At 46.4% G+C, this 25836-nt stretch overlaps 1 protein-coding gene across 4 annotated transcripts in view; it reads left to right on the top strand.

The window, feature by feature from the left end:
* PDPR (pyruvate dehydrogenase phosphatase regulatory subunit) overlaps nt 1-25789 on the top strand; it is a 33517-nt gene extending 7728 nt beyond the window's left edge. For 3 of the 4 annotated variants that reach the window (XM_054078516.1, XM_054078517.1, XM_054078515.1), the window contains exons 8-18: nt 1090-1239; nt 4387-4579; nt 6647-6771; nt 8423-8578; nt 9864-9997; nt 10393-10541; nt 11868-11980; nt 12326-12420; nt 13052-13141; nt 13422-13604; nt 15170-25789. In XM_054078516.1, coding sequence (XP_053934491.1) covers nt 1090-1239; nt 4387-4579; nt 6647-6771; nt 8423-8578; nt 9864-9997; nt 10393-10541; nt 11868-11980; nt 12326-12420; nt 13052-13141; nt 13422-13604; nt 15170-15574 — 1793 coding nt within the window. In that variant the 3' untranslated portion in view covers nt 15575-25789. Of the gene's footprint in view, nt 1-1089; nt 1240-4386; nt 4580-6646; nt 6772-8422; nt 8579-9863; nt 9998-10392; nt 10542-11867; nt 11981-12325; nt 12421-13051; nt 13142-13421; nt 13605-15169 lie in introns of those variants that run through there. The other variant, XM_054078518.1, reaches the window with a different exon arrangement.
* Nucleotides 25790-25836: the final 47 nt, after the last annotated feature.

Below are 25836 nucleotides of genomic sequence, written 5' to 3'. Positions count from 1 at the left end.
CCCTAGCTTGACTAGTAGGTGTGTCTGAAACCTGGGTTTGCATTTGTGGACTGGAGAGGGTGCTAGCCGCCACACTGTGTTTTCCTTGCAGGCTGCCGTCCCCAAATGGCCTTTCTATTCCTTTCCTCCAACTGAAGCTAAGGCTTTACAATGGCATTTACATGTCTATGAGCTGTAGGGGCAACCACACACTTGAGGTAATTGCTCCTCCCCCATGTCCTGACTTTTGGATCTCTTAAAGAAAAGCCCTTATGTTTGAAAGCTGTCCTTGGGAAGTAGAAAGCTTTGCTTATTTACTCTCAGTCAGTAACAAGTTTCTACTTTTGTGAGAAGTGTGTCTACTCTCCAGGGAATGCAGCTCTCTGACCGGAGTCCCTGGATGCTTCAATTTTACTTGACTGCGTAATTAAAATATATTTCACAGACACATATAGTCACAGCTTCTTTGTACATGATAAAAATGGCTATGGAACTTGTCAGGTGGAGCATCATAAATGCTTCAAGTTGACCCTACCACTGGAAGAAGCAACCCAGGCCTGCCTGCTTGTCCTCACACCAGTGCTGGCCATCTTCTTTGTGCTGGTGGCCTGCAGCATACTGGATCAGTGAGTCATGCCTGCTAAAATTAACTGTTCTTAAAAGAGAACTGTTCTTTAAAGAGAAAGCGGGAGAGGGCAGGACATCTCTTGGTGGCAGGTCTGGCCTTGGATGCATTTCCAGTGGAACTAAGCCGGTAAAATAGCCACGAGTGACCTGACCCCCTCTTGGGTCTTCCCAGCCCTGGTAACGCTGCCCTGCTGGTTTGGGCGTTCTTCAGGTTCAGTTCAGTTTACTCTGCTGCCCAAAATTTCATGTGCATGGTTGTGGTGGGATGCTGATATAGTAATCTAAACCAGCTCACCAAGGTCCTGCCTGAGAACCAGAATGGTGCGAAAGTGTGGCACTGGGGGACTGAGCCTGTCCTTTCCGCAGGCCGCTAGCTTGGCCCGGCCTGTCACCAGACCCCATTGTTGGTATTAGTGGAACGCCAGCCTGAGATAGCCATTCCTTCTCTCCATTCCCTTCCCACCTCTTTGCTTTCCTTTGCAGCTATTGTAGACCCAGACGGCAGGATCTACATACGGAACTGGCAAGGTGGCATCCTCTCGGGAGGCTTTGAGAAAAACCCCAAACCGCTCTTCACAGAGGGACGGAACCAGCTGGAGATTCAGAACCTTCAAGAAGACTGGGATCATTTTGGTATGTCAGGGTGCAAGGATTCCCGCAGCAATGAAGCACGTGACTTTAGCAGAAGGCAGAGGTAGCACCAATGCCAGCTGTTGTTGGCCAGCTAAGTGTGTATCTGCCTTTACCTGAAAGGTGTGAGTAAGATGAACATTCTCTCAAATTCATTCATCTCTTCATTCGTCAGGAATTTGTGTAAAGCCCCTTTACCAAGGATGACATTGATGTCTGCATGGTGTTTAAAAACACACGCTAACCATCTGCATGTATTAATTTCCTCTTCAGCAGGGTGCTACATACACTTTCCAATGCGGTTCTTCCACTGAATTTGATTTTTGACTGTCAGTGCCACATGCTGCTCCTCTGTGACGCTGCGGATCAACACTGTTGACCTGCCATGTAGCTGTGGTATTTTGTTTCTGCAGCACTCTTCAGCAGTACCTGCCAAGTGCATTTCCATCAGTGGCTATTGCTTTGTGCACAGAACTCGGTATTGTTGCTTCCCAGACTTCATCCCACCATTGCCCGTGGTGGGGTTTTTTATATTCCAAACATTCTGTTTTTCTCTTCCTGTTTTCATAGAATCATAGAATCACCAGGTTGGAAAGGACCCATTGGATCATCGAGTCCAACCATTCCTAACACTCCCTTAAACCATGTCCCCAAGCACTTCATCCACCCGTTCCTTAAACACCTCCAGGGAAGGCGACTCGACCACCTCCCTGGGCAGCTGTTCCAGTGCCCAATGACTCTTTCTGTGAAGAATTTTTTTCTGATATCCAACCTGACCCTCCCCTGGCGGAGCTTCAGGCCATTCCCCCTTGTCCTGTCCTCAGTCACTTGGGAGAAGAGCCCAGCTCCCTCCTCTCCACAACCTCCTTTCAGGTAGTTGTAGAGAGTAATAAGGTCTCCCCTCAGCCTCCTCTTCTCCAGGCTAAACACCCCCAGCTCTCTCAGCCGCTCCTCGTAAGACTTGTTCTCCAGCCATTTGATTCTATTTTCTATATGTACTTCTATATGGAAGGCTCTTTCTGTAGGAAATAACATAGCATGATCTATAAGTCCCTTTCTTTTTTTTCCTCTCTCTTATACCTGGTGAGTTTATATGTGGGCTCTCATCTTCAGATTTGCTCTTTCTTCAGGGATCCGCTTTTCCCTTGTGTTGGAGCTCTTTGTGTCCCTTGTGAATGCGCGTGGCTCTGTGTGTGACCCTCGGCACGGGTGGGCTCTCACTGGTTCAATGCTGCAGCAGCAATCTGCTCTTCCAGCTACTCCTCAGGTTAAATCAATCAATTTTACTTTCATTTCTATGCGATAACAACACCGATGCCATGAAAGTAGCCAGAGGGTAGAGCCAGGATGGGGCAGAGTTCTGTCCTGGCGTATGGTAAAGGCTTTTAGACCTATAGACACCCGCAGGCTTGCTTGAAGATATTACCCTCTCTAATGAGTTACTTGAGCTCTGCACCCACATCTTTTTTGGTGTTCTATGCGCTGCTGAACTGAACAAAGCGCTGCCTGCTGGCACCCACAAACTGCCCAAGTTTCGGAAGCAGCTGCACACCGTGTTGCAGCATTACCCTATTTTCAATTCAAACACCAAATAGTTGAGCAGAGTCAGAGCTTACTCAGCCAATATTTGATCCTTTTCTAGGGCTGCAGTTCCTGTGATTTGAGCTCTTGCATTACTGCTTTGATCTCTTTGGTTGGAATGCCTATGGTTTTAAAATAGCCTGTACAGTTGCTTAAGTGCTGGGTATGAGAAGAAATCTAACGCTGAACCCTCTTTTTATCAGTAAGAAAAAAAGGTCTGTAACTACAGACTCTGGCTCTGAAATTCTAATGCATGGGAGACAGAGGGAAAAGAGCGGGTCAGAAAGACTGTATCTGTTTGTAACTTCTTAAATAACGTGAAATCTGATTATTTTGCTGCTTGTGAGTAAAGCTGTTGAGTGTTATTAGTGCTGAATCTTGACACCTTTTACCTGGAGTGCTATACAGAAGTAACTTTGGACAAGATAAAGTGGGTAGCTTATCCCTTTATTAATGCTCTCAAATGTCAGACTGCGAAGAATTGCCGAAGGACCTTTCCAGCATGACTGGGCAGTGAAGTGGCAAGGAAATTCAGTGAGGATAAACACGAAGCAATGCAAGCATGTGGGCGTGGTCTTATTTTCACCATACAAAATGATGGGCTTTGAACTGACCTTGGGGTTGTGTTAGTTCTGTGAAGGCATCAGCGCAGTAGCAGTCAAATAAAAGCCAAGTTAGGAATTACTAGGAGAGGAGCAGAAAACACAAGCATCATGCAACTAAATCTTTGCTTTAGATACTGGGTGTTATTCGAGGCTCCCTGTCTCCAGGGGTATCGTGTGGCTGGAGAAGGCCTGGTGAAAGAGCAGCAAGAGACTGATCAAAGCTTGGAACAGTTTCCAAGCGAGAAATGACTGAGTGAGCTGAGAAAGAGAGATGACTGAAGGGAGATAAACAGAGGTCTGTGAAATCTTGAATGAGATGGGCAGGATAGATGGAGATCTGTTCACTGTCTCTTCTGTTATGTCAACTGGGAGGCATCAGAAAAGCTTAACTCAGTGTGAACTTGGAAACAAAAGGAGATGGGTCCTGGTACAACAAATACTAAACACGCGGAACTCGAAACTCGTTGTCAGTGTCTGTAGGAAGTTTTCATGAGTTTGGGCTAGGCTGGCCGAGTACATAAAGAAGAAATCGGCCTGGGGGTTACTAAGTAGGGAAAACATACTAGGTTTTTAGGAAATCCTCTGAGCTGATGATAAATGGAGGCTGGCAGAGTGCCTTAGACAAGCCTCCGATAGATTTGCCTGTTCTAATTCCTCACTAGGTATCTATTTGATGTCTGTTCCAGCTGTTTTTCCTAACATAACTGAACACACTTTGCACTGTTGAAAACAATACTGGACTCAATTTGGATTGATGTGGCTATTTTTGTGGTATGCTCTATGATCCGTTTCGAGTAGTTTCGTTCCCACAAGTAAACAGTTCGTCCTATGACTGTGTCAAAAGTCGGAAGCAGTTTCTATTTGTTCAGATCACAGCGTGCCTCCAGTTTGTAGGTGAAGTAGCTGAAACGCATTGAGACTGAAAGCTGTGACTTTTTATCTTTTTTTCTGTTTTTGGTCCTAGAGCCGCTTCTGAGTGCCCTTCTGCGCAGGATGCCAGATTTGGAGGCTCTGCAGATCATGCAGTTAGTGAATTGCCCGGAGTCCTTCACGCCAGATATGCGGTGCATTATGGGAGAGTCACCCACTGTGCAGGGCTACTTCGTTCTGGCTGGCATGAACTCAGCTGGTATCTCATATGGTGGGGGAGCAGGCAAGTAAGTGATTTATCACCATTATCTGTGTAAGTAAGGTTTTAATCTAGAAAAGAGGCTTCTCAGATGATCGCTCTGTGTAGAATGTTCTCAGTGTTTGTCAATTTCTGACAAAGACTCCTCTTTCGTTTCCAACTTGAGTGAAGGAGAGGAGGAGTTGCCATGTTCTGATTATGTTCTCCTGTGTGTATTCCAAATCCGTGTTGGACTCTGCTCCTGTCCTGCATGCCTTTCCTCAGGCATCACACTCGGTGATCAGCAACCTGCTGGGGATCAAGTGAGCTTCCTTAGAACTAACTGGTCTGACTTTTTTATCGGCCAGGAAGAGATAAAAGCTTATCAAAGCATATGTTGTCTGACACAAAAAAAACCCTAAGACTGTGCCTGTAAATCTTTTTATTTAACAAATTAAGAAAATCAGCTACAATCATCTTCACAACAGTTCCCTTCTGAGCCGAGACTCGGCTGCATACAATGCTGCCAACGTCCAAAGCAATTCCATGGATCATTTTCTGGAAGGCTGTTGAGGATCTCCGTCGGTTTTGCTTTCACATCTGTGACAAAAAAATGGGTTCCTTGAGCACCGACTGGATCTTTGAGATCCCTTCACAATAAGCCTCAGTCAATAATTGAAAAGTTTTCATTGCAAATTTTTTCAGTTTCATAAGAAATCTGATGTTAATGCGCTGTTCACTCCCACACCAACATCTTTAGTTGAGGGTAAGAAAATGTCTGTATTTAAACATGCACCCACTTGGACTGAGCGACGCGATCAAGCTGAGCCCTGTGTCGCAGTGACCAGTCAGAACATGTTCTGTGCCCATCTCTCTGTCTTTCCCCTCCCACTCTTGGGTCCTGACTATACGGTCAGTCTCAGGGGTTTTTTTTTGTGTCAGACCTTGTATATTCCCTCATCTTCTGTGTTTCATGGTCCTCTTTAGTTTATTATTTGACTGAAGCCTTTAGATCATTCAGTCTGACACAACAATTAATTTCTGTGGAAGCGGAGTGGATCTGATGCAGATGAAGCACTGTGTATGTGATGCCAGTGCTGCCAGTACTGTTAAAAACCATCATCTGCCAGTAAGCTATGGATATAATTGCTCCCCAGTAAATTCAGTTCTTGTGTTAATGCAAACACTTTGACAGCACATAAGTGTGATCCCGCAGCAAGGTTGCTTGCAGAATGATCATCACTCTCTCTGATTGCCGTCTGATTTTGGCAGCCTAGCGTCCCTTCTGCCACGCAGCCTCCTTAAGCTGCTCATTTTCCATGGCAGGTGTTAGTGTCTGCATTTGTCTCTGCTAGTTTCTGTCCATTGCCTGATAATTGAACTCACCAGGGAAGCAAATAATGATTTTTTTCTTTGTCATATAAAATGTAGAGAATCTTTGCAGTGACGTTCTGTAAGAATCAAAATAACTTCTGAAGGTAAAAGCACTGTTTGTCCATTTGTTGCTGCAGCTTCAAGATAAGCAGCTTATCTTGCAAATGCAACTTTTAATGATCAGTCTCAAACCCCATTGATTTTCTGTTTACTGACTGTGAATGGATCTTGTGCTCTGCTTTGGTCTCAGCTGCCTTCCTCCTTCACTGCTAGAGGTGTAGCTAAACGTAACTTGGCTGGCACCTCGTGCTGAAATGAATGCTCTCCCTGATGGTTGTGGCTGAGCCTACGCCAGGTATTGGAAGATTATAAGGCTGTCAGCTTCCTAACTCCAACCTAAACGTAGTGGGCACCTCCTTCTGTAGCGTAGCCCAAGGACTTGACAAAGTGTCAGCCAGGCTACCCGTCCCAAGCTCTGGCTTCGTTTGTCACGCGTCCTTAACTTCTTGCTGCCCTGTATGTTTCATCCTAACAAGAAGTTAATAATTTGGAAATCTGGATGAGTTTTATAAAGGGAAACCTTCCAGATTCTGCTAGTGTTTAGGACGCCTTGTTAGCTGTTGTCTTTCTCCCTACTGCAAGAGATTCTCATGTCCAAACTGCCTTGCCTCTGTCTTCAAAGCTGGACTCTTCCCTTAAGACATTGGCTGATATCTCAGTCGTTCTTTGCTTCTCCCATCAGGTACCTGGCAGAGTGGATGGTAAATGGGTATCCATCAGAAAACGTCTGGCCTCTGGATTTGAAACGTTTTGGTACCCTTCAGAGCAGTCGCACTTTCCTCCGTCACCGCGTGATGGAAGTAATGCGTAAGTGAGGTCTCTGCATTCAGTGCTGGCCAGGATGTCCGATTTTCTTCTTTGCTCTTTGCTGCACTCTCCCTCCTCTGTCATCATTCTGAGAACCACTTTCCTTCTTTCTGTCCTCCTTTGTGGCAATACAGCCTCCTCCCACAAAAAAGAAAAGGAGAGGAAGGGGAGCTGTATTAGTCTTGTCTTTTAAAGACTAGCTTGTCTTTTAAAAAAGGCTGTTGGTACCATGCTCTTTCCTTTCTCTGTGCTTTGCCTCCGATATGGAGAAATCTGTGCTTACTTCTGTAGGACTCCAGCCAAATAAAACAATACCAAGGTCTTAACTGGGAATATTACACTGTCTCAAACATGATTATTCTTTGTGCATCATGACAGTGTGGGAATACTGTCAATTCCAACTTAGGACTATATGGTCCAGTCATCTTGCATCATTTACAAAGTCTTCATAGTCATATTCTGTTTTCTCCTGTCAAAGTTTGTGATAAATCCCTTTCAGAATAGATTTGAGATGTCGCTGTTCCTGTCTAAAGCCATACTTAGTTTACTCCTATTGTTTGATTATCTGTCCTAACGTGGACAACTTCTTTTCAAGTGTCAAACACGTATGAAGTGCTCCACAAGGTGCAAAATGTGAACGCGTATTTAAATACCAAGTCTGAACTAAAAATGTGTTTGGATGAAAGCAGAGAAGTTGGGTAAACCTTTTAGCCCTGCTGTATCCAGGAAATAAAACATTATGCTTTGACCCTCCTCCCAGAAAAATCACTTTATGCTCTTTGCATTATTCTGCAGTTGCTTTCCAGTACAAATCTCGATTCTTGTAGCTACTGAATCACTCCAGTTTTTACAGTTTTCAATTTCTGCAGTGTTATGTTCCTATTCTAATCTGTTCTTCCCTCTACCCACTCTTTCAGCAGTACCAATACCAGGTAATGTCAATAAAATCATTAAATCAGTAGCTATGAGGCAAGACCAGTAGAAGCATTCATTAAGAAATACTCAGCTTCTCTTCAATTTTAAGCAGCTTATGACCTACATAGAAACATAACATTTATAAAGAAGTATTCGGGCATCTTTGTGTTATTACTCCCCACCAGTAACCAGGGAGGATGCGTCATATTTATTAGGGTAACTTGTTTTCTAAATAAGAATATTCTATATTGGCTGAAAATGTGTAGGACCCATTTGGAAAAGCTTTGATAATTAGAAAAGGATGAACTGCCAATACTTAAGAAGGTAAATTCAGATGATCCTTGTAGCTGTGCGCTGCCTTCCCCAGCGCTGGTACTGTCAAAATGATAAGGGCTGATATAGTGCGCTGTCAGGGAAGAATCATGCATAATTAATGCCAGTCAACTGACTTCATGAAAAATAGAGGTTTTGTTATCTTGACAGTATTGTCAGGAGACCATAAGTATCTATAAATATAAGCGTGCTGTGCAAATATTGTTACTCTGATTTTGAATAGCTATCAACAGCTCCAAACAGATCTGTCAGTTTTCAAAAACAGAAAAGGAAAGTCAAACTATTTTGAGGGAATTTCTTTAGCTGTTCAGATGTTAATAAGTATATTTATTGATAATCTGGAAGGAAATTTTACATAAAGGTAATCACTTTGCCTAATGAGAGATCTTTGTGACCCTTACAGCCCTCATGTGTGATCTGAAGGTTCCCCGCTGGGACTTCCAGACTGGCAGGCAGCTGCGTACTTCACCGTTGTACGACCGTCTGGATGCACAAGGAGCGAGGTGGATGGAGAAACATGGATTTGAGAGAGTCAAGTATTTTGTCCCACCTGGGAAAGGTGAGATCTTATTAGGTTGGTGCAAAAATAATTGCCGTTTTTAACCGTCAGCTTTAAAGCAATGTATCTCAGCTTAGAATAAAATTTATTAATTAAAATAAGAACCATTAGAATCTACACATTTTTTGCCTACAAGAAACAAGTCTATTCTGGTGGCATAGAATTCTGAAGTCTTGGAGCTGATGAATTTTTCAAAGGCGTTTTGAGCTGCTGATCGTTTGTGGAAAGCCTTCTCTTGCAGGAAGTTGTTGAGATGCTTGAAAATGAGGTAATGGGTGGGAGCGAGGATTGGCCGGGTGAGGTAGAGTTTTGTAGCCCAGTTCATGCAGCTTCTGCGGAGTCATTTGAGAGACATGCAGTTGGGTGTTGTCATGAAGCAGAATTGGTCCTTTTTGATTGACCAATATTGGATGTAAACGTTGCAGTTCTTGGTGCATTTTGGCAGGTCCCTGGCAATACTTCTCTGCTGTGCTGGTTTCACCAGGATTCAGGAACTTGGAGATGATTCCACTCACTAACCACCAGTGACCATCACCTTCCTTTGATGGAGCTTAGGTTTGGGGAGGTGTTTTGATGTTTCGCCCCGATCCGGCCACTATGCAGAACGCTGTTGGTTGTCATATAGAATGCAGTTTTCGTCACGTGTCACAAAATGATTGTTTTGTTGTGCTAAAGAAATACAGAAAGGACTTTGTGGTGGCAGTTTGGTAAAAATGTCGAACAACTTTTGAGTGGTCAATGTTTAGTTCTTCTGCAGCCTCTCGAGTTGCTTTGTGTGGGTCTGAATTCAAAAACCGGTTGTTGTCTATCGCAGAAGGATGCCTGCAACCTTCCTCATCTTCAGGGCTCTTGTTTCCATTATGGAATTTTTGGAACCTGTGCTGAGCTGTGCGTTCATTAATGGTCTCCTGGCCACGTGCCTGGTTGATATTGCTAGTGGTTTCCGCAGCTTTACATCCCCTTACATCCCCTACAACACAATTACTCAAATTCAGTTTTTTTCCATCTTGAATTTGACAGCATAACATAAAAAAGACTAAACCAGGAAAACGAAACTGTGAGCTTGCATAAACAGAGTGAGTTTAGCACGTTGAAATGGTATGTTGCATGAACAAAAATAAAAGTTTAATCCAAAATAAGCATCACGGTTTACAGTGACAAAACCCAGCAGTTATTTTTGCACCAACGTAATATTTTTCTCTGTCCTCTGCATCCCTTATTGATCTGTGTAAGATTTTAGTTTATCCAGATTATGAATTGTCCCTTTAATTCTTCTTTACATTAGATCTGCTGGATTTGGATCAGAGCAAAACCTTTTACAAACCAGATTGGTTTGATATTGTGGGTTCTGAAGTCAAGTGCTGTAAGGAAGCAGTTTGTGTCATTGACATGTCATCTTTCACCAAGTTTGAAATAAGCGTAAGTACCCAGGAAGCGACAAAGCATCATGCTGGTAAAGGTGGCCTTCAGTTTGTTATTCACTGTGTTTGCCAAATTTTGTGTCCTGTTGAGGGTAGATAGAGGAAATTGAGCTGTTTGACCAAATCCAAGTTGCACCACAGTCTTTAGCTTAGGTTACACCACAATCTTTAGCTTAGGTTGCCTTTTGTCCAGTGGATAGAAACACCAGCTTTGTCTATAAGTGTAATTTGTAAGAGGTGCCATGTCACGTCTTACACTTGAGACATCAGTGTCACTACCGTTACGAATTGAAAGAATTTGGGGCAAGACATTGATGCGATCTTCAAGTGCCCCAGTGGATTTGTATTGCTCAGACAGCCTGGCTGATTGTCTCTCCTTTTCAATCCCTGTAGTCCACAGGAGACCAGGCCCTGGAGAGTCTGCAGTATCTCTTCTCAAATGACCTGGATGTGCCGGTTGGGCACGTTGTGCACACAGGCATGCTTAACGAGAAGGGAGGCTATGAGAATGATTGCAGCATAGCACGGCTGAGCAAACGCAGGTGGGTATGCAGGCAGCATCGTGAATTGTCACCCTCTGGGGGTTAGAGCCTTTAAGAACCTCTGCATGAAGATTGTAAACTTTTTTATCATCACTCTAAACCAAAAAGAGAAGTCACAGTTCTCCGTTTATATTCCTAATTCAGTAACTTAAATTAAAGGGGAATTTATGAATGTTGGAGAGAATAGGCCGCCTTCTGGGACTACAGGTGAACATAAATTTCTACAGAACGTTAGATGTTTAATTTCTCTATTGAAATACAAATTTTTTTCAGCAGTCATTAGAGTTTATTGGTTTAGTTAATCATTTAAAGTGCAAGCCAAAAGGTTCCTTATTGGCTCCTGACCAATCTCCTCATTGGAATTGCATGCTGAAAATACTGCTGTTTGATTATTTCAACTTTCATCATAGTATGGGTACTCTGCTCCTCGGCTCTCCAGTCTCTCATGATTCTTTTTTGTGCTCTCTGGTGCAAGCTGATGTGGTCACGGGATCTCATCCTAAGACACAGCAGTTTGGGCTCTCTTCGGCATTTAATGAAAAACGCTTCCTAATTTATAAAAAATTCTTTGTGGACTTGTCCCAGCTGAGTGTTGGCTTTATTTCTGTGGACTGTTTTCTATGCCTGCTTTCATTGTATGGATGTGAAAGCGTTCTTCTTTGCTGCTCTTTCGAATAGAAACAGCTTTTCTTTCTCTTCCTCTTCTGTCTGCATTCACGTATTGTTTAGACATATTGTCCTTCTCTGTGTGAAACCAGTAGCTTTCCTCCTTGCCTAGTCCTTTCTGTAGATGTTATTTCTGTCAATGATGGGCTTTAACTCACAGTGTGTATGAAAGAGACACGAGAAGTAGCTCATTTTCACATATCAAGTGGAGTTCTGTTTCTGGAAACCGTTAATAATAACCACCATTGTGTGTGAAAAGACGTCTGCTGAAATGAGAAATTGCTGTGTGAACCAAGCGCTCTTCTGATTGTCAGAGCAGATGGAATCACTGGTCATGAAGAGCTGCAAAGACTTTCTGCAAAATGATCGTGACTTTTGAGATACCCTGTGACCTTTCTGTAGAACTGCCTGGGTTCCACTTGTGGTCACTTCTTGTCACCAAACTACTGCTGAAGCTTGAAGGCTGAGTTTTCTTGTTGTGACAGATGTGATGTCACTGATCCAGTGACTTCAGCTGTGGTTTTCGCAGACCAGCTTGTTTTGATCTCCTGTTAGCTTGGAAGCTGCTGAGGGGGTCCAGTAGTGCGTGGACAAAGAATGAACCGAATCATCTCAGGGCTGTCCATTCATTGTTTCTTGGTTTTGATTTGTCTGTTCCAGCTTCTTCATGATTTCTCCTACTGACCAACAAGTCCATTGCTGGGCCTGGCTGAAGAACCGCTTGCCCAATGACAGCAACCTGACCATGGAAGATGTGACCTGGAAGTACACAGGTAAGAAATCACAGAAAGCAGGACTCCTTATGCAGCCTGTGCTGCATGACAGTTAATTGTTTGAAGTGTCCGGGGTGGTGACTGGGTCTCCTTTCCAAACAGTTGGATGAAAACAGCAATTCAGATACTTCCTTCTAGAATGCCGTGAGCGGGGAGACAGTTTTTCTTTCCTGTGGGTTGTCAGGAGAGAGTTTAATGTCACTTTCCTCCATTCTTAAATGTAAATGTACCTATTAGTTCAATAAACACTAAAACTTTAGAAATTGGGGCATGCGCAAATGCAAGTCGGACACGGGGCAAGACTTCTGCAGTCTCATCCCAGTGCTGTTACCTTCCCCTCTTCAGCTCTCAATCTGATCGGCCCCCGTGCTGTGGATGTCTTGTCAGAGTTGTCATATGCCCCGATGACTCCAGAACACTTTCCCTCTCTCTTTTGCAAGGTAAGTGACTGTGCTTCCATCCTTCTTACCTTGCTAGGTTTTTCGAAGCATGTGTGGAAGGAGGGGATGAAATATGTTTTGGGTAGTTAGAGCAGAATTTAGATTTACACATAGGTTTACCGAGCCAGACTGGTAATGAACTCACTAGGCTCCCTTTAACCACTTCTCTTTGGCTTCTGCTTGCTAAATATATAGCTGAATATGCATCTGTTTTCAACATTCCACTCGCTGTAGGCTTGGTGCCATTTGTGTCCTGGCACATTTCATATAATCAGTTACTAAGCTGTCAGCCAGAGGGGCAGCGGGGATCTGTGATGCAGGAATCATTGTCTCCTGTCCCACTAAAAGGCTGAGCAGACAGCTGCTGTTCAGCCTCTGTCTTGTATCTAGAATGCAAGCCTGTGTCCTGACCTAGTTCCAAGGCTTGTTGCCAGGTGTCATGAAGTAATTAAGAAGTCTGGAATATGTGAATTTGTAAATTGAAATTATCTGCAAGTATGTGCTGGTGGCAGACTGCAATGAGGGAGGGGAGAGAGGGCTGTCCAGTGTGGTTTGCGTTACGCATTGTGCTCCTTCTGGATCTCTGTGCTGTGTTCCAGTTTGGATGATTTCACCCCCTCTGATTCCGCAGGAGATGAGTGTGGGCTATGCTAATGGCATCCGTGTGATGAGCATCACTCACACAGGAGAACCTGGATTCATGCTTTACATCCCCATAGAGGTAAGAGTACACTCTAGCCTGAGCTCATCAAGACTTGCTTGCATGCATAATGAGAAACAGTTTCCAAGTTGATCAGGGTAATGAAATGTCTGGTCTGTACCATGAGAAAGCTGCCTGCGGGCGCCAGGGGGAGTTTCCCTGCTTTGTACAGCATTCCAGTCAGGCAGACCTCTGGAATCGTGGAGGCAGGACACAGTGACATCTGTGGTGGTGTGCCAGATGCCGTTGTTCTCTCTGCTGGTCTTTGCCTGCAGCTCTGTGTTTCACCCTTCCTTTGCAGTATGCCCTTCACGTGTACAATGAGGTGATGAACATGGGACAGAAGTATGGGATTCGGAATGCCGGTTATTATGCACTCCGCAGCCTGCGCATCGAGAAGTTCTTTGCTTTCTGGGGCCAGGATTTGGATCCTTTTACCACTCCTATGGAGTGCGGACGCGAGTTCCAGGTCAAGCTGGAAAAGGTACACCACCTCCTGCACTGGGGCGAGTGGGAGAGCAGTGCTGAACTGAAAACACTGCCATCTGGGTGGGTAGATGTGTCTTTTTTTGGTGGAGCTGGTGCAGTGTTGTTGAAGGACTTTCATCAGACAGTGGGTAACTCTAGGCGTGCTTTATTAGCAACTCAGAGCTGGGCCATCACAACAACTCGGAGTTGGGCCATCACTTCAGTGAGTGGCAAAGGCCCACACAAAATCACCAGATATTTATATATTTTGACATAGCATTATACAATAGCTATTTTCTTTGAAAAATTCTTGGTGTTTTTCCATGTGCTTCTAGTTCTTTGTTCTTCATTAACTCAAAAGTCCACCTTGATAATTCCTGTCTCCTATCTCGTGTCGGCTCTACCTCAGCAGTGATGCTTCAACAGGTCGTGTTCCTTCTGCGGTCATAAAAGTCACCTATCTTCTTTCTTGAGACACATCCTTTAAACTTCAAAGAAAAAAACTCAAGCTGTTCCATTAACTCATACCTATAGCTAGTCTATGCCTATAGTCAAACATAGGGTGACCTTTTAATCCTCATTTATCATCAAATCTCATACCTGTGTTCTAAGTCTGACATTTCTTACACAATCTGTTCCGCTGGGGCTCTACATGGGACAATTGAGCAGCATTCTTGTAGTTGTCATAAAGATTCATTTCACCTGTTCTTATTATATCCTTAATACAATATCACAATCAGCTATCAATAATATCCAAGTCCTACATGGATATATCATATTTCCTCATCTCTCTTAACAGTGTGTAACTATAACTTAAGATTCTTGCACCCCAGAAAGGTGCTAGAAATGTAATACTCTGTCCTGGGCACTGTTTCAGGGATCTGTGTAGTGTCCTATGCTGCTCGGTGTATCAGAGGGTGCCATGTGCCTCTCGGGTGGGTGTTTGTCCCAGCTCTTTTCCAAATCTGATGAAGCAAAAGCCAGACTGTGCGCCATGTGGCATTTAATGAAGTTAAATATGAGGATAGGTGCCAAGAACAGGTGTTCTCTATTTTTACCAAAATGGAGTTCTCTGTTTTCACTAAAACAGAACAGTGGAGAGCGTATCCCACGTGTTGTGGTGGCAGGTCACTTCCTTGTTATCTTCTTTCTTGCATCTTTGCACAAGCCAAAACAAATGCTTATATCAAATAACTGAAGAAAGGAATGTAGTGATTAGGGATACAAATTTCATAAGTTGTTACAGTTTTCCACTGGTTTATAAAACACAGTGAACCTCTGGAACCGGAAATATGGCAAAACCTAGAATATCAGCATGGTTTTCACTACAATGAAAAATAGGATGAATTTTTGAAGGCCCACTTCGCAAATATTTGTGTGTGTATTAATATCTGGAACAATAAATTTGGCAGGAAAGCTTCTGTCTGAGCTGAGCTTCTTGCGTCTAGAAGCAGCCTGTCTTGATTGAGCGTGAGTTTGAAGTGCAGGTTCACCTTGTGTCAGTAAGCTTGTCTGCTAAAACTCAGCAGCTGCTACAGTTCATGCTCCTTCTCGTCAGCTGATGCTTCCATTTCTTCACAGGGAATGGAGTTTGTTGGCCAGGAAGCACTGTTGGAACAGAAGCAGAATGGCGTGTACAAGCGCTTCACCATGTTCATTCTTGAGGACCATGACACAGATATGGACCTCTGGCCCTGGTGGGGCGAGCCTATTTTCCGCAACGGCCGCTACGTGGGCAAGACCACCAGCAGTGCCTACAGCTACACTCTGGAGCGCCACGTCTGCCTTGGCTTCGTGCATCACTTTGATGAGAAGACAGGAGAAGAGCTGGTGGTGACAACTGACTTCATCAACCAAGGCGAGTACGAGATCGACATTGCTGGGCAGCGCTTCCAGGCCAAAGCCAAGCTCTACCCCTTCAGCTCCCTCTTCACGCAGCGTCGCCGCAAGGATGAGGTGGAACTGAGTGGCTACCAGAGGGAGTAGTGCTGACTACATCTGACCTGCTCCTTTTCGCGAGCTGGAGTCTTCTGCCACCATCTTCCAGTCCTCTTTCCTCACCTCATATATTTCTTTCTTTCATGTCTTGCAACTTTTAAACTTTTTCCAGTGTGTTACATTTTGTATATTTGAAAACTTCGATTTTCAAGCTTTCCCGCTCCTCTCTGTCTCCCTCCTTGAACCCTTTGCTTGCCAGGCTCCCCCATGCCCCAGCAGACAAAGCACAGTGCTGAGCGTGCATCCAGAAAACCATGGGAACCCTGGATAGGAGCGAACCCCACCAAAGCTCCCTAGCCTTGTGGTGGTGGGTTTGGGTGAACTCCTGAGGACTACACACTTCCTCTCTGGTCTCCAGGTGTGGGACAGCAGGTATTTTGCTGCCTGTAGTTGGAATGAACGCTGCAACTTCACCCTGCTCTCTGTGTATCCCGTTGCGGAGGGGTTGGTGCACACAGCAATAGAACGATCAGCTACCTCACTGGCACGAGACAGCGTTGCGTGAGCAGCACCCAGGAGATGGGTTCTGGCATTGTCTGGCCTGTCACTGTCCCCCTTTGCCCACCATTTTTTTTCCCTAGGAGGGAGACAAGTAGGTTTCGTCACCAGATCGTTGGGATTGCAGTAGCACTAGCAAGTTTGTCGTTGGGACTGGATTTTTTGTGTGGGGTCACTGAGACCAGATGGTCTTCTGTAAATAGAATTGAAGATCAACATGGGTGTTTCACATCTCTAAAGGAATGAGATGGGAGCGGTTCTTAGCAAAAATACTGATTTCTAACAACGACAGACGTTAGTGTTTAATGTTAAGAGCAGTATTGAAATGCTGCTTCTGTTTCAGCTGCACAGTGTACAGTCTCTTCGGGGATGTTCTTTTACTTTCCTTTGTTTATGTGACCCAGTTGAGCTCATCTGGCAAGGTTCATGCAGTGAACACAAGCTTCGTGTAAAATTTGTGATGGTTTGGGGAACCTGAGCCGCAGGAGGGGACAACATCTTGCGTTTGTAGCTGCCTGTGGTTATTTTGAAATTGGAGGAAAAGACCCAGTGTTTTTCTAACCTGTGGTGCTGGCAGTGTTGTGAGAAACACTGGGCTTTCTTCTGATGGTGAGGAGGCATCTCAGCAGCTCCTGCTTGACTTGAGAAGTTGTGTTCTGTTTTTCTCCTCAAATGTTTTGCACTTCTGTCTTCTCTGTCCTGGTTATTATCTCTGCTGAAGGGATTGAATAGGGAGCGTAGGGACTGTGGTAGTGGAATGACAATCTGCTTTCTTTCAGTAAAGGTCTTTGCCATCGTGCTTCTCATACAGATGCTTCAGACAGAACAGCTTGGGTTGACCCCTTCTTCAAGTGTCAAAACACGCCGATTCAAATGCTGATAGGAAATAGTAAAGAAGTGGAGGGATGCTGAACTGTTTGTACACAGTTACGTCTTCTTTTTCTTCTTCCCATTGTGAGCACAGTGAAAACCAAAGATTCTCTTTATTTACTTGAGAAACATCTGTTAAACGTTTTCCCTGCCTCTGCCACTTGCATGCTCATCATGGTCTTTCTGCTTCACCATCTTTCTGTCTGGAGCTCAAACGCAACCTTGTCCTCGTGTCTGCCCTGTCAGTCAGGGTGGACGGTTTCTTCATGGTCTGGAACCTTTTGGGCACTTTCTTTTCCAGTTAAATGGTAAGCATCAGTAGTGTCAGTATGAGCTCAAAACCTTCCCTGATTCATGTTTTAAGTTTCATGTCTGCCCTTTTAGTCGCTTGAGACCATGCCTTCCATCAAGTCTGTGCTCTGGCAGTTCACGATCCAGTTGTTCTCCACATGCAGGAGTAGTCAGATGGCCCTAAGCTAGCAAAGGTGAAAGTCTAAAACCTTTACACCATAAAACAGGTTGTCAGAGCAAACATCTCTATCCGGGGTGATACAGAAGCTGTGAAACCAAGGAAGGAGTGGTGAGTGGGGAAAGGGTGTGAGAGAATTAAAGACTTGAGCATGCGGTGTAGGAGGTTGAACATAGATGTCTTTTCTTCAAATGTGGTCTCCGTTGTGAATGGTGAGTTCCTTCCTAGTTGTGACCTCTTCTAGGATTTCAAACTTATGGAGGACCTTGACCATTCTATTGGTTTTACGGGATGTTGCTGTGCCTTCCTTATGCAGGGAAATGGGCGTTAAACCAAAGAAAAAGTTTTATACTTGATACTTAGGATGTGTCTTAGAGCAGCCCTTCTGATTAGAGGTTATTGACCATTCATTGGTGCTGGTGAGGCACGATACTTCTTCAGGAGAAAACAAAGTATACAGCGGAGGCGAGCTAAAGCACTTAATGCGACTCCTGAAGAGAGTTCTTGGCTCGAACCACTCAGTGTGTTCCCTGTGCAGTTAGAACTAGTTAAGACCAAACTGGAAAGTTAGCAGTGTGCTGTCCTCTCCCAACCACTCGTTCCTGAAGTATCATCTAAGTTGCAGACAGATTATATTCCTCCTTGTGATTGTTTTTGCTTTTCCCCAATTTATAGGTGCTGTTAGTTCTTCAGACAACTTTTGATATGGGTGTGTCTTCCCCAGGAGCTCTGACAATAAAATTGTGGTTTATGAGCTACTTTTGTCATTATGTCTGCTTAAGTTTATTGTATGTCTCAATCTATTAACTCTTCAATACTAAAAATAGAGAGTGAAAATAGTTTTCCATCACGCTGATAGATACGGCAGCACTTTGTGTAATGCTGTGTTTGCTGTTTGAGACTTCGAGATAGGTGATTTGGTAATTGTCAGTCTCACAGCTCATAAACGCCTACTCTGACTTTCTCTGCTATGAATTCGGATTCTTGTTTTATGTCAGAACCTGTAGTCTTCGGCTGCTACTCGAGCTTAGTCAGTTTAATTTCTGGGAGCTATTTTTAACCTTATAATGTTAAAGAATAGTTTGCCTTCAGCAGTCTTGAATACCCGCTACGGGGACGATTGGATAGTATGTGTTAAAGTAATGCTAGATACTAAGACCAAGGATGGTCCTTCTAGTGGAATGTTTTCTCCCCGAGGTATTAAACGGTGATGTAAGACTCTGATCTCTTTATCTCATGGCTAAATGAAGACGGCCTAAAAAAAGAACAACAAAATCGCTTACCACCTTTAGTAAACGCCAAATTGGAAATCGGATCTTGGAAGCTGCTATGACACAGTCTTAGTATCTAAGATGGTAAATAACGTTGACTGTAAAATTATACACCATGATTCTCATCCTTAAACCCGCCTGAAAGTGCTTTCTGCTGAGAAAGGCTGTTTGTTCTCATTCGGTGTGGTAAGACTATGAACCTTGAGTGGGAAACACTAAAATAGCATCCTTCTTCTCTGCAGTGAAAGAGGTAATGGCCTCATTCTGTGCTGAAGCAGCAGCAGCACGTCTGCCCTGTGCAGTCTTGTCTGTACCAGTCGCTGGGTTGTTACTGGTTGTCGGTGTCTTGCTGCTCAGAACAGGAACAGTCCCACACGGGAAGCAAGGGAAGCCAACTGGAGTTCAACATGAGAAAAAGTTTTGTCTTTTGGGCTGAAGTATTATAGGTTGAGCACAAGCCGGTTTAGGGTAAACAGTGACAAATGGTAAGGGATGTGTGACCCGTGGGGAGATAGGGCCACAACGGGTGGTGTGCGCTTGGCACTTGTAGACTTGTTTTTTCTTACCCAAGAAGTCAATATCTGGGTGGTTTTACTGGTGTGGCTGTGGCGAATCCATCTAAATGTACAGCATTTCTCTATGCTGGGAAGGGCTTGCCTGCCAGCGAGGGGACCTTGTGTCAGAGGAAGCACTCACTGGGCAGCTTCTTCCGTTAAATGATTTTTCCAGAGGTATTGAGTTGTCTCACGCTTGTTGCATCCTTCCCTAAGTTCTCATGTTTTGTTATTCCTTGAGTGAGCACTGAAAGGCTTGAGTAAAAATGGTATTAGAGAAGTGGGAGTTTATTGCTCTATTTAACAATCTGAGGATAAAATTAAAGCAGTCCATTTAGGAATGATGTTTCAGAAGGGTGTGTGATAGTGATTTTCATATCTGTCTTTGCCAGACTTAGTTCCTTCTTTTTTTCTCGTGCTGACTCCAGTGTCCAGATTTGATGTGCCTTGTTGGACAGTTTCTTGTTGCCGTTTTATTGCACAGAGGGGAGGCTGTGCAGAACTCCCACTGCATCTCCAGCTTCTTGGATCCCTCCTTTCTGCCATTGCATTCGAGCTGCTGCTGATCATGATGCCGTTCCTGCAGCACCTCCGAACTCCAGCCTGTGCTGCCGTAGGACCTCTCATGCACAAGGTTCTTCTCGTCATTCTACCTGATGCTTCATTGTCTGACCCAGGATGGCTCTAAATCTGTCTCTCTGCATTGATGTCAGCTCTTAGACTTTTAGATCATGCAGATACCAACATCCAAACTCCCAGGTGGGTTTGTGGCCACTGGATATTCCATCATTTAAGCCTCCCTCTCGCTGTGCGAGGTTCTTCCCCCTCTCCTTAACACGTCTCTAATCTCCTTCCTCAGGCAGCTGAGCACGAGCTTCCTTTTGCCCATCAGAGCGAGGCATGGCAGAAGAAAAACAGGCAAAGCGATGGCAGAGGGGCTGAGCTGAGGTGGAAGGAGAGATGTGAGAGCAGTTTGATCCTTTTCCCATTCATTACTCAACCACTTAAGCTCAGCCTTGGAGCGGTGGTCAGCCCTGATTCCCAGCTCCAGGAGCTTCTTCCTTTGCAGCCTCAGTGCTGGATGAGTGCTGAGCAATAGCCATGGCTCTGGGCAGGATCAGGACAGCATTATGGAGGAAGTGTCCAACAGCAGACATTTCCCCCTTTTATTTCCCCTTGCGATGAAGGAAACGGTGTTGCGGGGCCAGGGGTGAGGACTGTGTGCGCTCTATTGCTCAGAACACTTCTCTCTCTCTGGTGCACTCTTGCAAGAGGCGTCCAACTGTAAAGGTACAGCCCTGGCATCGCTAACCTTGTCCTTGCAGCACTCTTTAACCAAAAAATGATGACATTTTGGCAAGAAATCTATAAAAAATAAGGTTATTTTCCATGTTAGGGGGGCAAGGGGAGTTCCTTGCAAGGGCAGAAGTCGTTCTCATTCAAAACAGAACATTTGGCTGCTGATAATGTCCAGCAGATCAGTCATAACCTTCAGACTTGTCTTCCTATATGACTTTATGGCAGCACTTGGTCAGGTTAATTACTGCCCATTTTGAGATGCTTTTCTGCTTTCAGCTAACTTTTCCTTAACTGATTGGATTTTTATTTAAAAAAAACACAACAATTCAGCCAGGGAACGGGACTTGGGGAAGGAGGGGGTTAGTGTAATCTGATGACTTCATGCTGTCTCTAAAAAGCATGGGTAAATTTTCTTTGTACTTTAAACTTTCCTTCAGTGTTATGATTGTAGCTTATAGCCCTCAGCAAGAGCGGCCTTTGCGTTTGAAGGAGTGAGAAAACCTTTAAGTATTTGTAAATGCCTTAAAGTTTTAGATGAGGTGTTTGGGCACTGATTGTGCCATTTGATTTCCTTCCTGGAGAGCGGTGTGTGGTGTGTACAGAGCAGATATAAATGCTGGCAGATACTCCTGAGCAAGGGCTGGGGATGACAGAAGCAGCTGTTGTAGCAAGATGCTGCTCTGTGGCTGGAATTCGTACTGAACTTGACTACATGAGCTGGGAGCCCCCATGCCTGCCCAGCTGTCGGCGCTGACACCGAGAAATGGATTTAGTCACTCTATGACTCATGCTAGAAAGGGTTTTCTTCTTTCTTTAAAGCAAGAAGCCTGGTTTAGCGTAGAATGTTCAAAGTGTCCCGTTGCATTAAAGGAAACAAAACTCTCTGCTTGAGCGTTTCCCTGCTGTACCAGCTGACGTCTCCAGGCAGGAGTCGAGGGAAGCGGGAGAGAGCAGAGAGCATCTTCTGCTGCCCGTAATGTTTGCTGAGGTGGCTCTAATGCTTCTCAGCTCCTATTTGTCTCAAAGCTCTGCTGGGTTCCTGATGTCAGGCTGGCTTCTGAGTTACAGTGCAAAATGTTGCTTTGCAGGTACGACGCGTTGCGCTGATTTTCTTTGTTCAGAGATATCGCCTGTTTGGAATAAGATATCTCTGCGAAGAGGAGTGGTCAATCGTAATGAAAGAGGCACCAGCAAAAGGTGTCCATGTCAATGTTTATTGTTCTGTCAGTGTTGGTAACGGCTGATCTTCCTGCACGGATGCCTGAGACCTGCTGCGAGCAGAGCAGGTACTTGGGAGTTGTCAACCATCCCAACTAGGGCACAGCCAGTTTTGTGTGTACGGAGGAAAGTCCTGCGCTGTCACCTTTCACTGTGGCACTGCTGAGACGTCTTCCATACTATAAATCATCTTCCCTGCTTATCCCGTAGTGGCACAGGTTTCACTTATGCCTTTCTTCCAGCATAGCTGGAGGCAGATGAATGTCCCTGAAGCTGCTGGTGGGTTCTGGTGCACCTCGCGGTCAGGCTTGCAGGGGGCACATCCCTGCTCCATCTGTCTTTCTGCCGGAGAAGTCAGGGGAAGCATACTCCTGCGCTGCGAGTGCCGTGGTTTCCAAACCGCCTGCCAGGCAGCTGGGTGGTGGTGATGCTTGCTGCATCTTTGGGAAGAGTTGGGGAAAACCCTCTTTGGTCTGGATCAACTCCTTGCTGCAGCCCTTGAGGCACTGTGCTTCGTTTCTGTCTCGCTGCTCTGCTCCTGCCTGTGTGCCTGTGGCAGCTCCTGCCGTCGCTGGCTTTACAGGAGACGCGAGTGCTGTGGGAGAAGGGCTCCCCGCTTCTTGGACAGGTTCCCGGTGCAGGTCTCCTGAGCAGAGCCTGCTTTCTTGTGAAGTGCATCCCTTCTCCACCATTGCTTCTGCTTATCAGGTGCACCAGTTCACTTGTCCAAAGTCCCTTCATGCTTTTATCAATCTCCCAGGACCAGATTTTGAAGGGCTGGGAGGATTTCTGAAACGTGCTACTGTTGAAATTTTAAGAACAACTGAAGTCTGAACCTGTGAAAACATTTTTCTAGTGCCTTACGCTCGTGAATGTTGTGCAATGGATGTAGCGGAGGTGGGACAGAGCAAGGAGCAGCTCTGGCGGTGGGGATCCCCCCCCCGCTGCAGCCGTCTCCCGCTCCCCTCACAGGGTCGTGACAAGCAGGCGCCGACAGATCGGGGATGGTTTTTAAGCCCTTGGAGGTCTGGGGTCGCAGAAATGCTAAAGCATAAGACCCTGTGCTGGGTGGTCTGCTTTGAGAAGAGCGGTGGTCTCGCCTCTGCTGGGTTTGGATTCAGAGGGGTTTGGGAGAGACAAAGCTGCTCCAGGACCCTGCGCAGGAGGATGCGGGCGGTCGCTCCTAAGCGCACAAGTCGGGGTCAATTTGCTGCTCTCCACTGAGGTCGTGGTGTTACATATGCTGTATTTATACCGTGCTTTATTTCATTTCAGATTTTGGTTGGCTTAAATGTTGCTAGTTTGTATATTAATAAAGAGGCGTTTTAACTACTCCCGAATTCAGCGATTTGTTACACTGGAGCCTTGCGGCTTCCAGGATCCCAACGCTCTGGTCAGCTGGATGGATCCTGCAAGGACGCTGGGGCTGTTGCAGGGCCTTTGGCGCTGGGAGGTGGGAGCAGGAGCCAGCCCTGACCCCGGGGGAACTCACTTCCCCCGCCTGCACCTGCTGGCAAAATTAGGTCCTCCAAGAGTTTGTCCGTGTCCTCCCCTGTGCCGTGTGGGGGCTCAGGGCTGTGCAAGCGGAGCCTCTCGAGGCCCCGGGGCTGCTCCGGAGGGCTGTGTGGAACATGGGGGCAGGTCTGGGTGGACAGTACTGTCACCTTGCCGTGGGTGCTGCCAGAGGGATGGGGCTGGGGCTGTGCCACTGGGCACCCAGACCAGCACGGGGCCAGGATCGGCTCCAGAGGGCAGAGCGAGCTTCAGCCCTAACAGAGACCACAGGAGCGCATCCTCCTGGCTGCACCAACGCTCCCGCTCCCCTTCCCTCCTCACCCCACCGACGCTCGGGCTCGGCTGCAGGCAGGACTACTGGAAGTCAACCACAGAGCGGTTCCGATGCATGGTTTTTATTGACTTTTAAAAAACAAAATTGTTTTAAGACAGTTGTGTGCAGAAGTGCCCACGTACACAGAGGCTACAGGGCAGAGCCGCCCGCTCCCCACCCTGGGTCGGAGCACGGGGCTCTCCTGGTGGGGCGGGAGGCGATGGGTGCTGGATCAGGCACCGCGTGATGAAGCCACCCCCTGCGCCCTGCCCGTAGCCCCTGCCCACATCTCCTCTATGTACAGTACAGTGGTGCTCGCCGCGCCCGCCGGGCGTGCAGCACGCGCCTCGTGTGCGAGGCCGGCTCTGCCAGAGAAACAGAAGTGGTCGTGAGTCCTAGCGGGACAGCTTAAATAAAAAAATAATAATAATAATAGTAACAATTTAAAAAAAAAGAAATAGGGGTGGGGGAACAAAGTTAGCAAAAAAAAAAATACTGTCAGGGCAGTCAGGCAGCACAAGCACACCCTTTGCCGAGTGCCGGCACCGTGCTGCCAGGGGGGTTGGTACCCAGATCGGGTACCCGGCATCTCCACTTGCCCCATGATTGTCTGGCCTGGGGATAGGAGCTGGTCCAGCCTCGTCACACTGGGTTTGGCCTCCCCTGCGCCCCTGCGGTGGCCTGGCTGCCTCCCCGTCTCCCCCAGCAGCACTCCCCAGCTAAGATCCAGCCCGGCACAAGGAGGGAAGCAGCTACGACTGTCAGATAGATTAGCCAAGCCCCTACCGCCAGCCCAGGCGCGGGCACAGCCCAGCAGAGCCGACAGGAGATGGTCAAGGCACTCATTGTTGCTCGTGGTGTTGTGGTTTGTAATTTTAGCTCCCCTAAAATGAACCAACCCAGGAAGGTGGGGAGCAGGGCTTGCCGCAACCTGCCTCCGCGTCCCAGGTTCAGAGCGGAGTTTGGGGCTGGCCGTGGCGGCTGCAGGTCGAGGGTGGGCTGCACACCGGGGCAGCACCGCTTCTACCAAAACCCGCCACGAAACTTGGGGGTTTAAAGCCCTGTGGACAGAAAAGATGCATTTCTCCGGCATAGGGGATGCTCGGTGCCTGTTCCAGGTGACCCAAACCCTCGTGTTTCACACTTGGGGAGAGAAATCTCAGAAAAAAAAAAGAGAAGAAACCCTGGAAAACAACCAAACTGAAGCAGAGAAAACAGGTAAGAGGCTGCTACAAAAAAAAAGCCAGATACAAAAGGGAAAAAAAGTACACCCAAAAATAACCCTGTGGTGATTGTTCCTCAAACAACTTGCAACCAGGTGGTGCGGACAGGGCTTCTGCCAGCCAGGCTCCAGCCCCGCAGCCTCAGCCCTGGCACCGCGGGGCTCTGCCATTGCGCCGGACACCCACCGCCACCACCGGGGCATCTTTCCCATGATTGCCTTTTTCTTGAGCTTTCCAGCATGTCCTAAAAAACACCCCACCCACATGATTGACCCAAAGAAAGTGGTTTTAATTACACCTCCGGTGAGGCTGTTTCCTTCTGCATCTCCCCATCCCGTGCCCCAGGGAAAGCCCCAGAGGGCAGTGTCTGGTGTAAACCAAGCCCCACCCTCACTAACGGAGCAAAAACTTTGGGATTTCAGCTTCTCACCAGAGCTGTCTATTTATAGCAACACAAAAGCGAAAGCACGGTTCATTCACCCACTAAAGCTATCTCTAATCTGTTTTTTCCCAGCCTGAAAATGAAGGGAAATCTCAATCTTCCCTCTGGCGAAACTCAACCTGCTGCTGCATCCTGCATCCCTCAAGCATCCTGCAAGCACTCGCAGAGCCCAGTCAGGGGGACCAGGCTGCCGCTACTACAGGTTTCTTAGCTGCCTTTTGCCTCTTCGCTCCTAAAATCCATCCTAGGCTTCCTCAGTGACACGAGGAGCAGGGATGCCCGGGTTCCTCTCCATCCCCCAGCTCGGCCGTGCCAGCAGCCCCCAGCCTGCAGCCAAGCATCGGTGATGGTCCGCCTCCCGCCGGCTCCCGGTGATGGATCCACGTACTCACAACCACGCCGGGCCCTGCCTGTGTGCGAGGAGCCTTTCCCGGGGAAGGAATGGCAGCGGCTGCGCCAGGTGGGTAAAAGAAAATACAAAACCAAAATCAAAACAAAGGAAGAAAGCAGCAGCTGGTTCCACCGGTGAGGCTGCTCGGCCACCCCGTCTCCCAGTGCTCGCGTGCTCCCCAAAGTCA

Source organism: Cuculus canorus, chromosome 13, assembly GCF_017976375.1.
Source record: "Cuculus canorus isolate bCucCan1 chromosome 13, bCucCan1.pri, whole genome shotgun sequence".
Taxonomy (NCBI): domain Eukaryota; kingdom Metazoa; phylum Chordata; class Aves; order Cuculiformes; family Cuculidae; genus Cuculus; species Cuculus canorus.
Note: the sequence above shows the minus strand (reverse complement) of the source record. Positions and strands in the feature narration are given on the sequence as shown.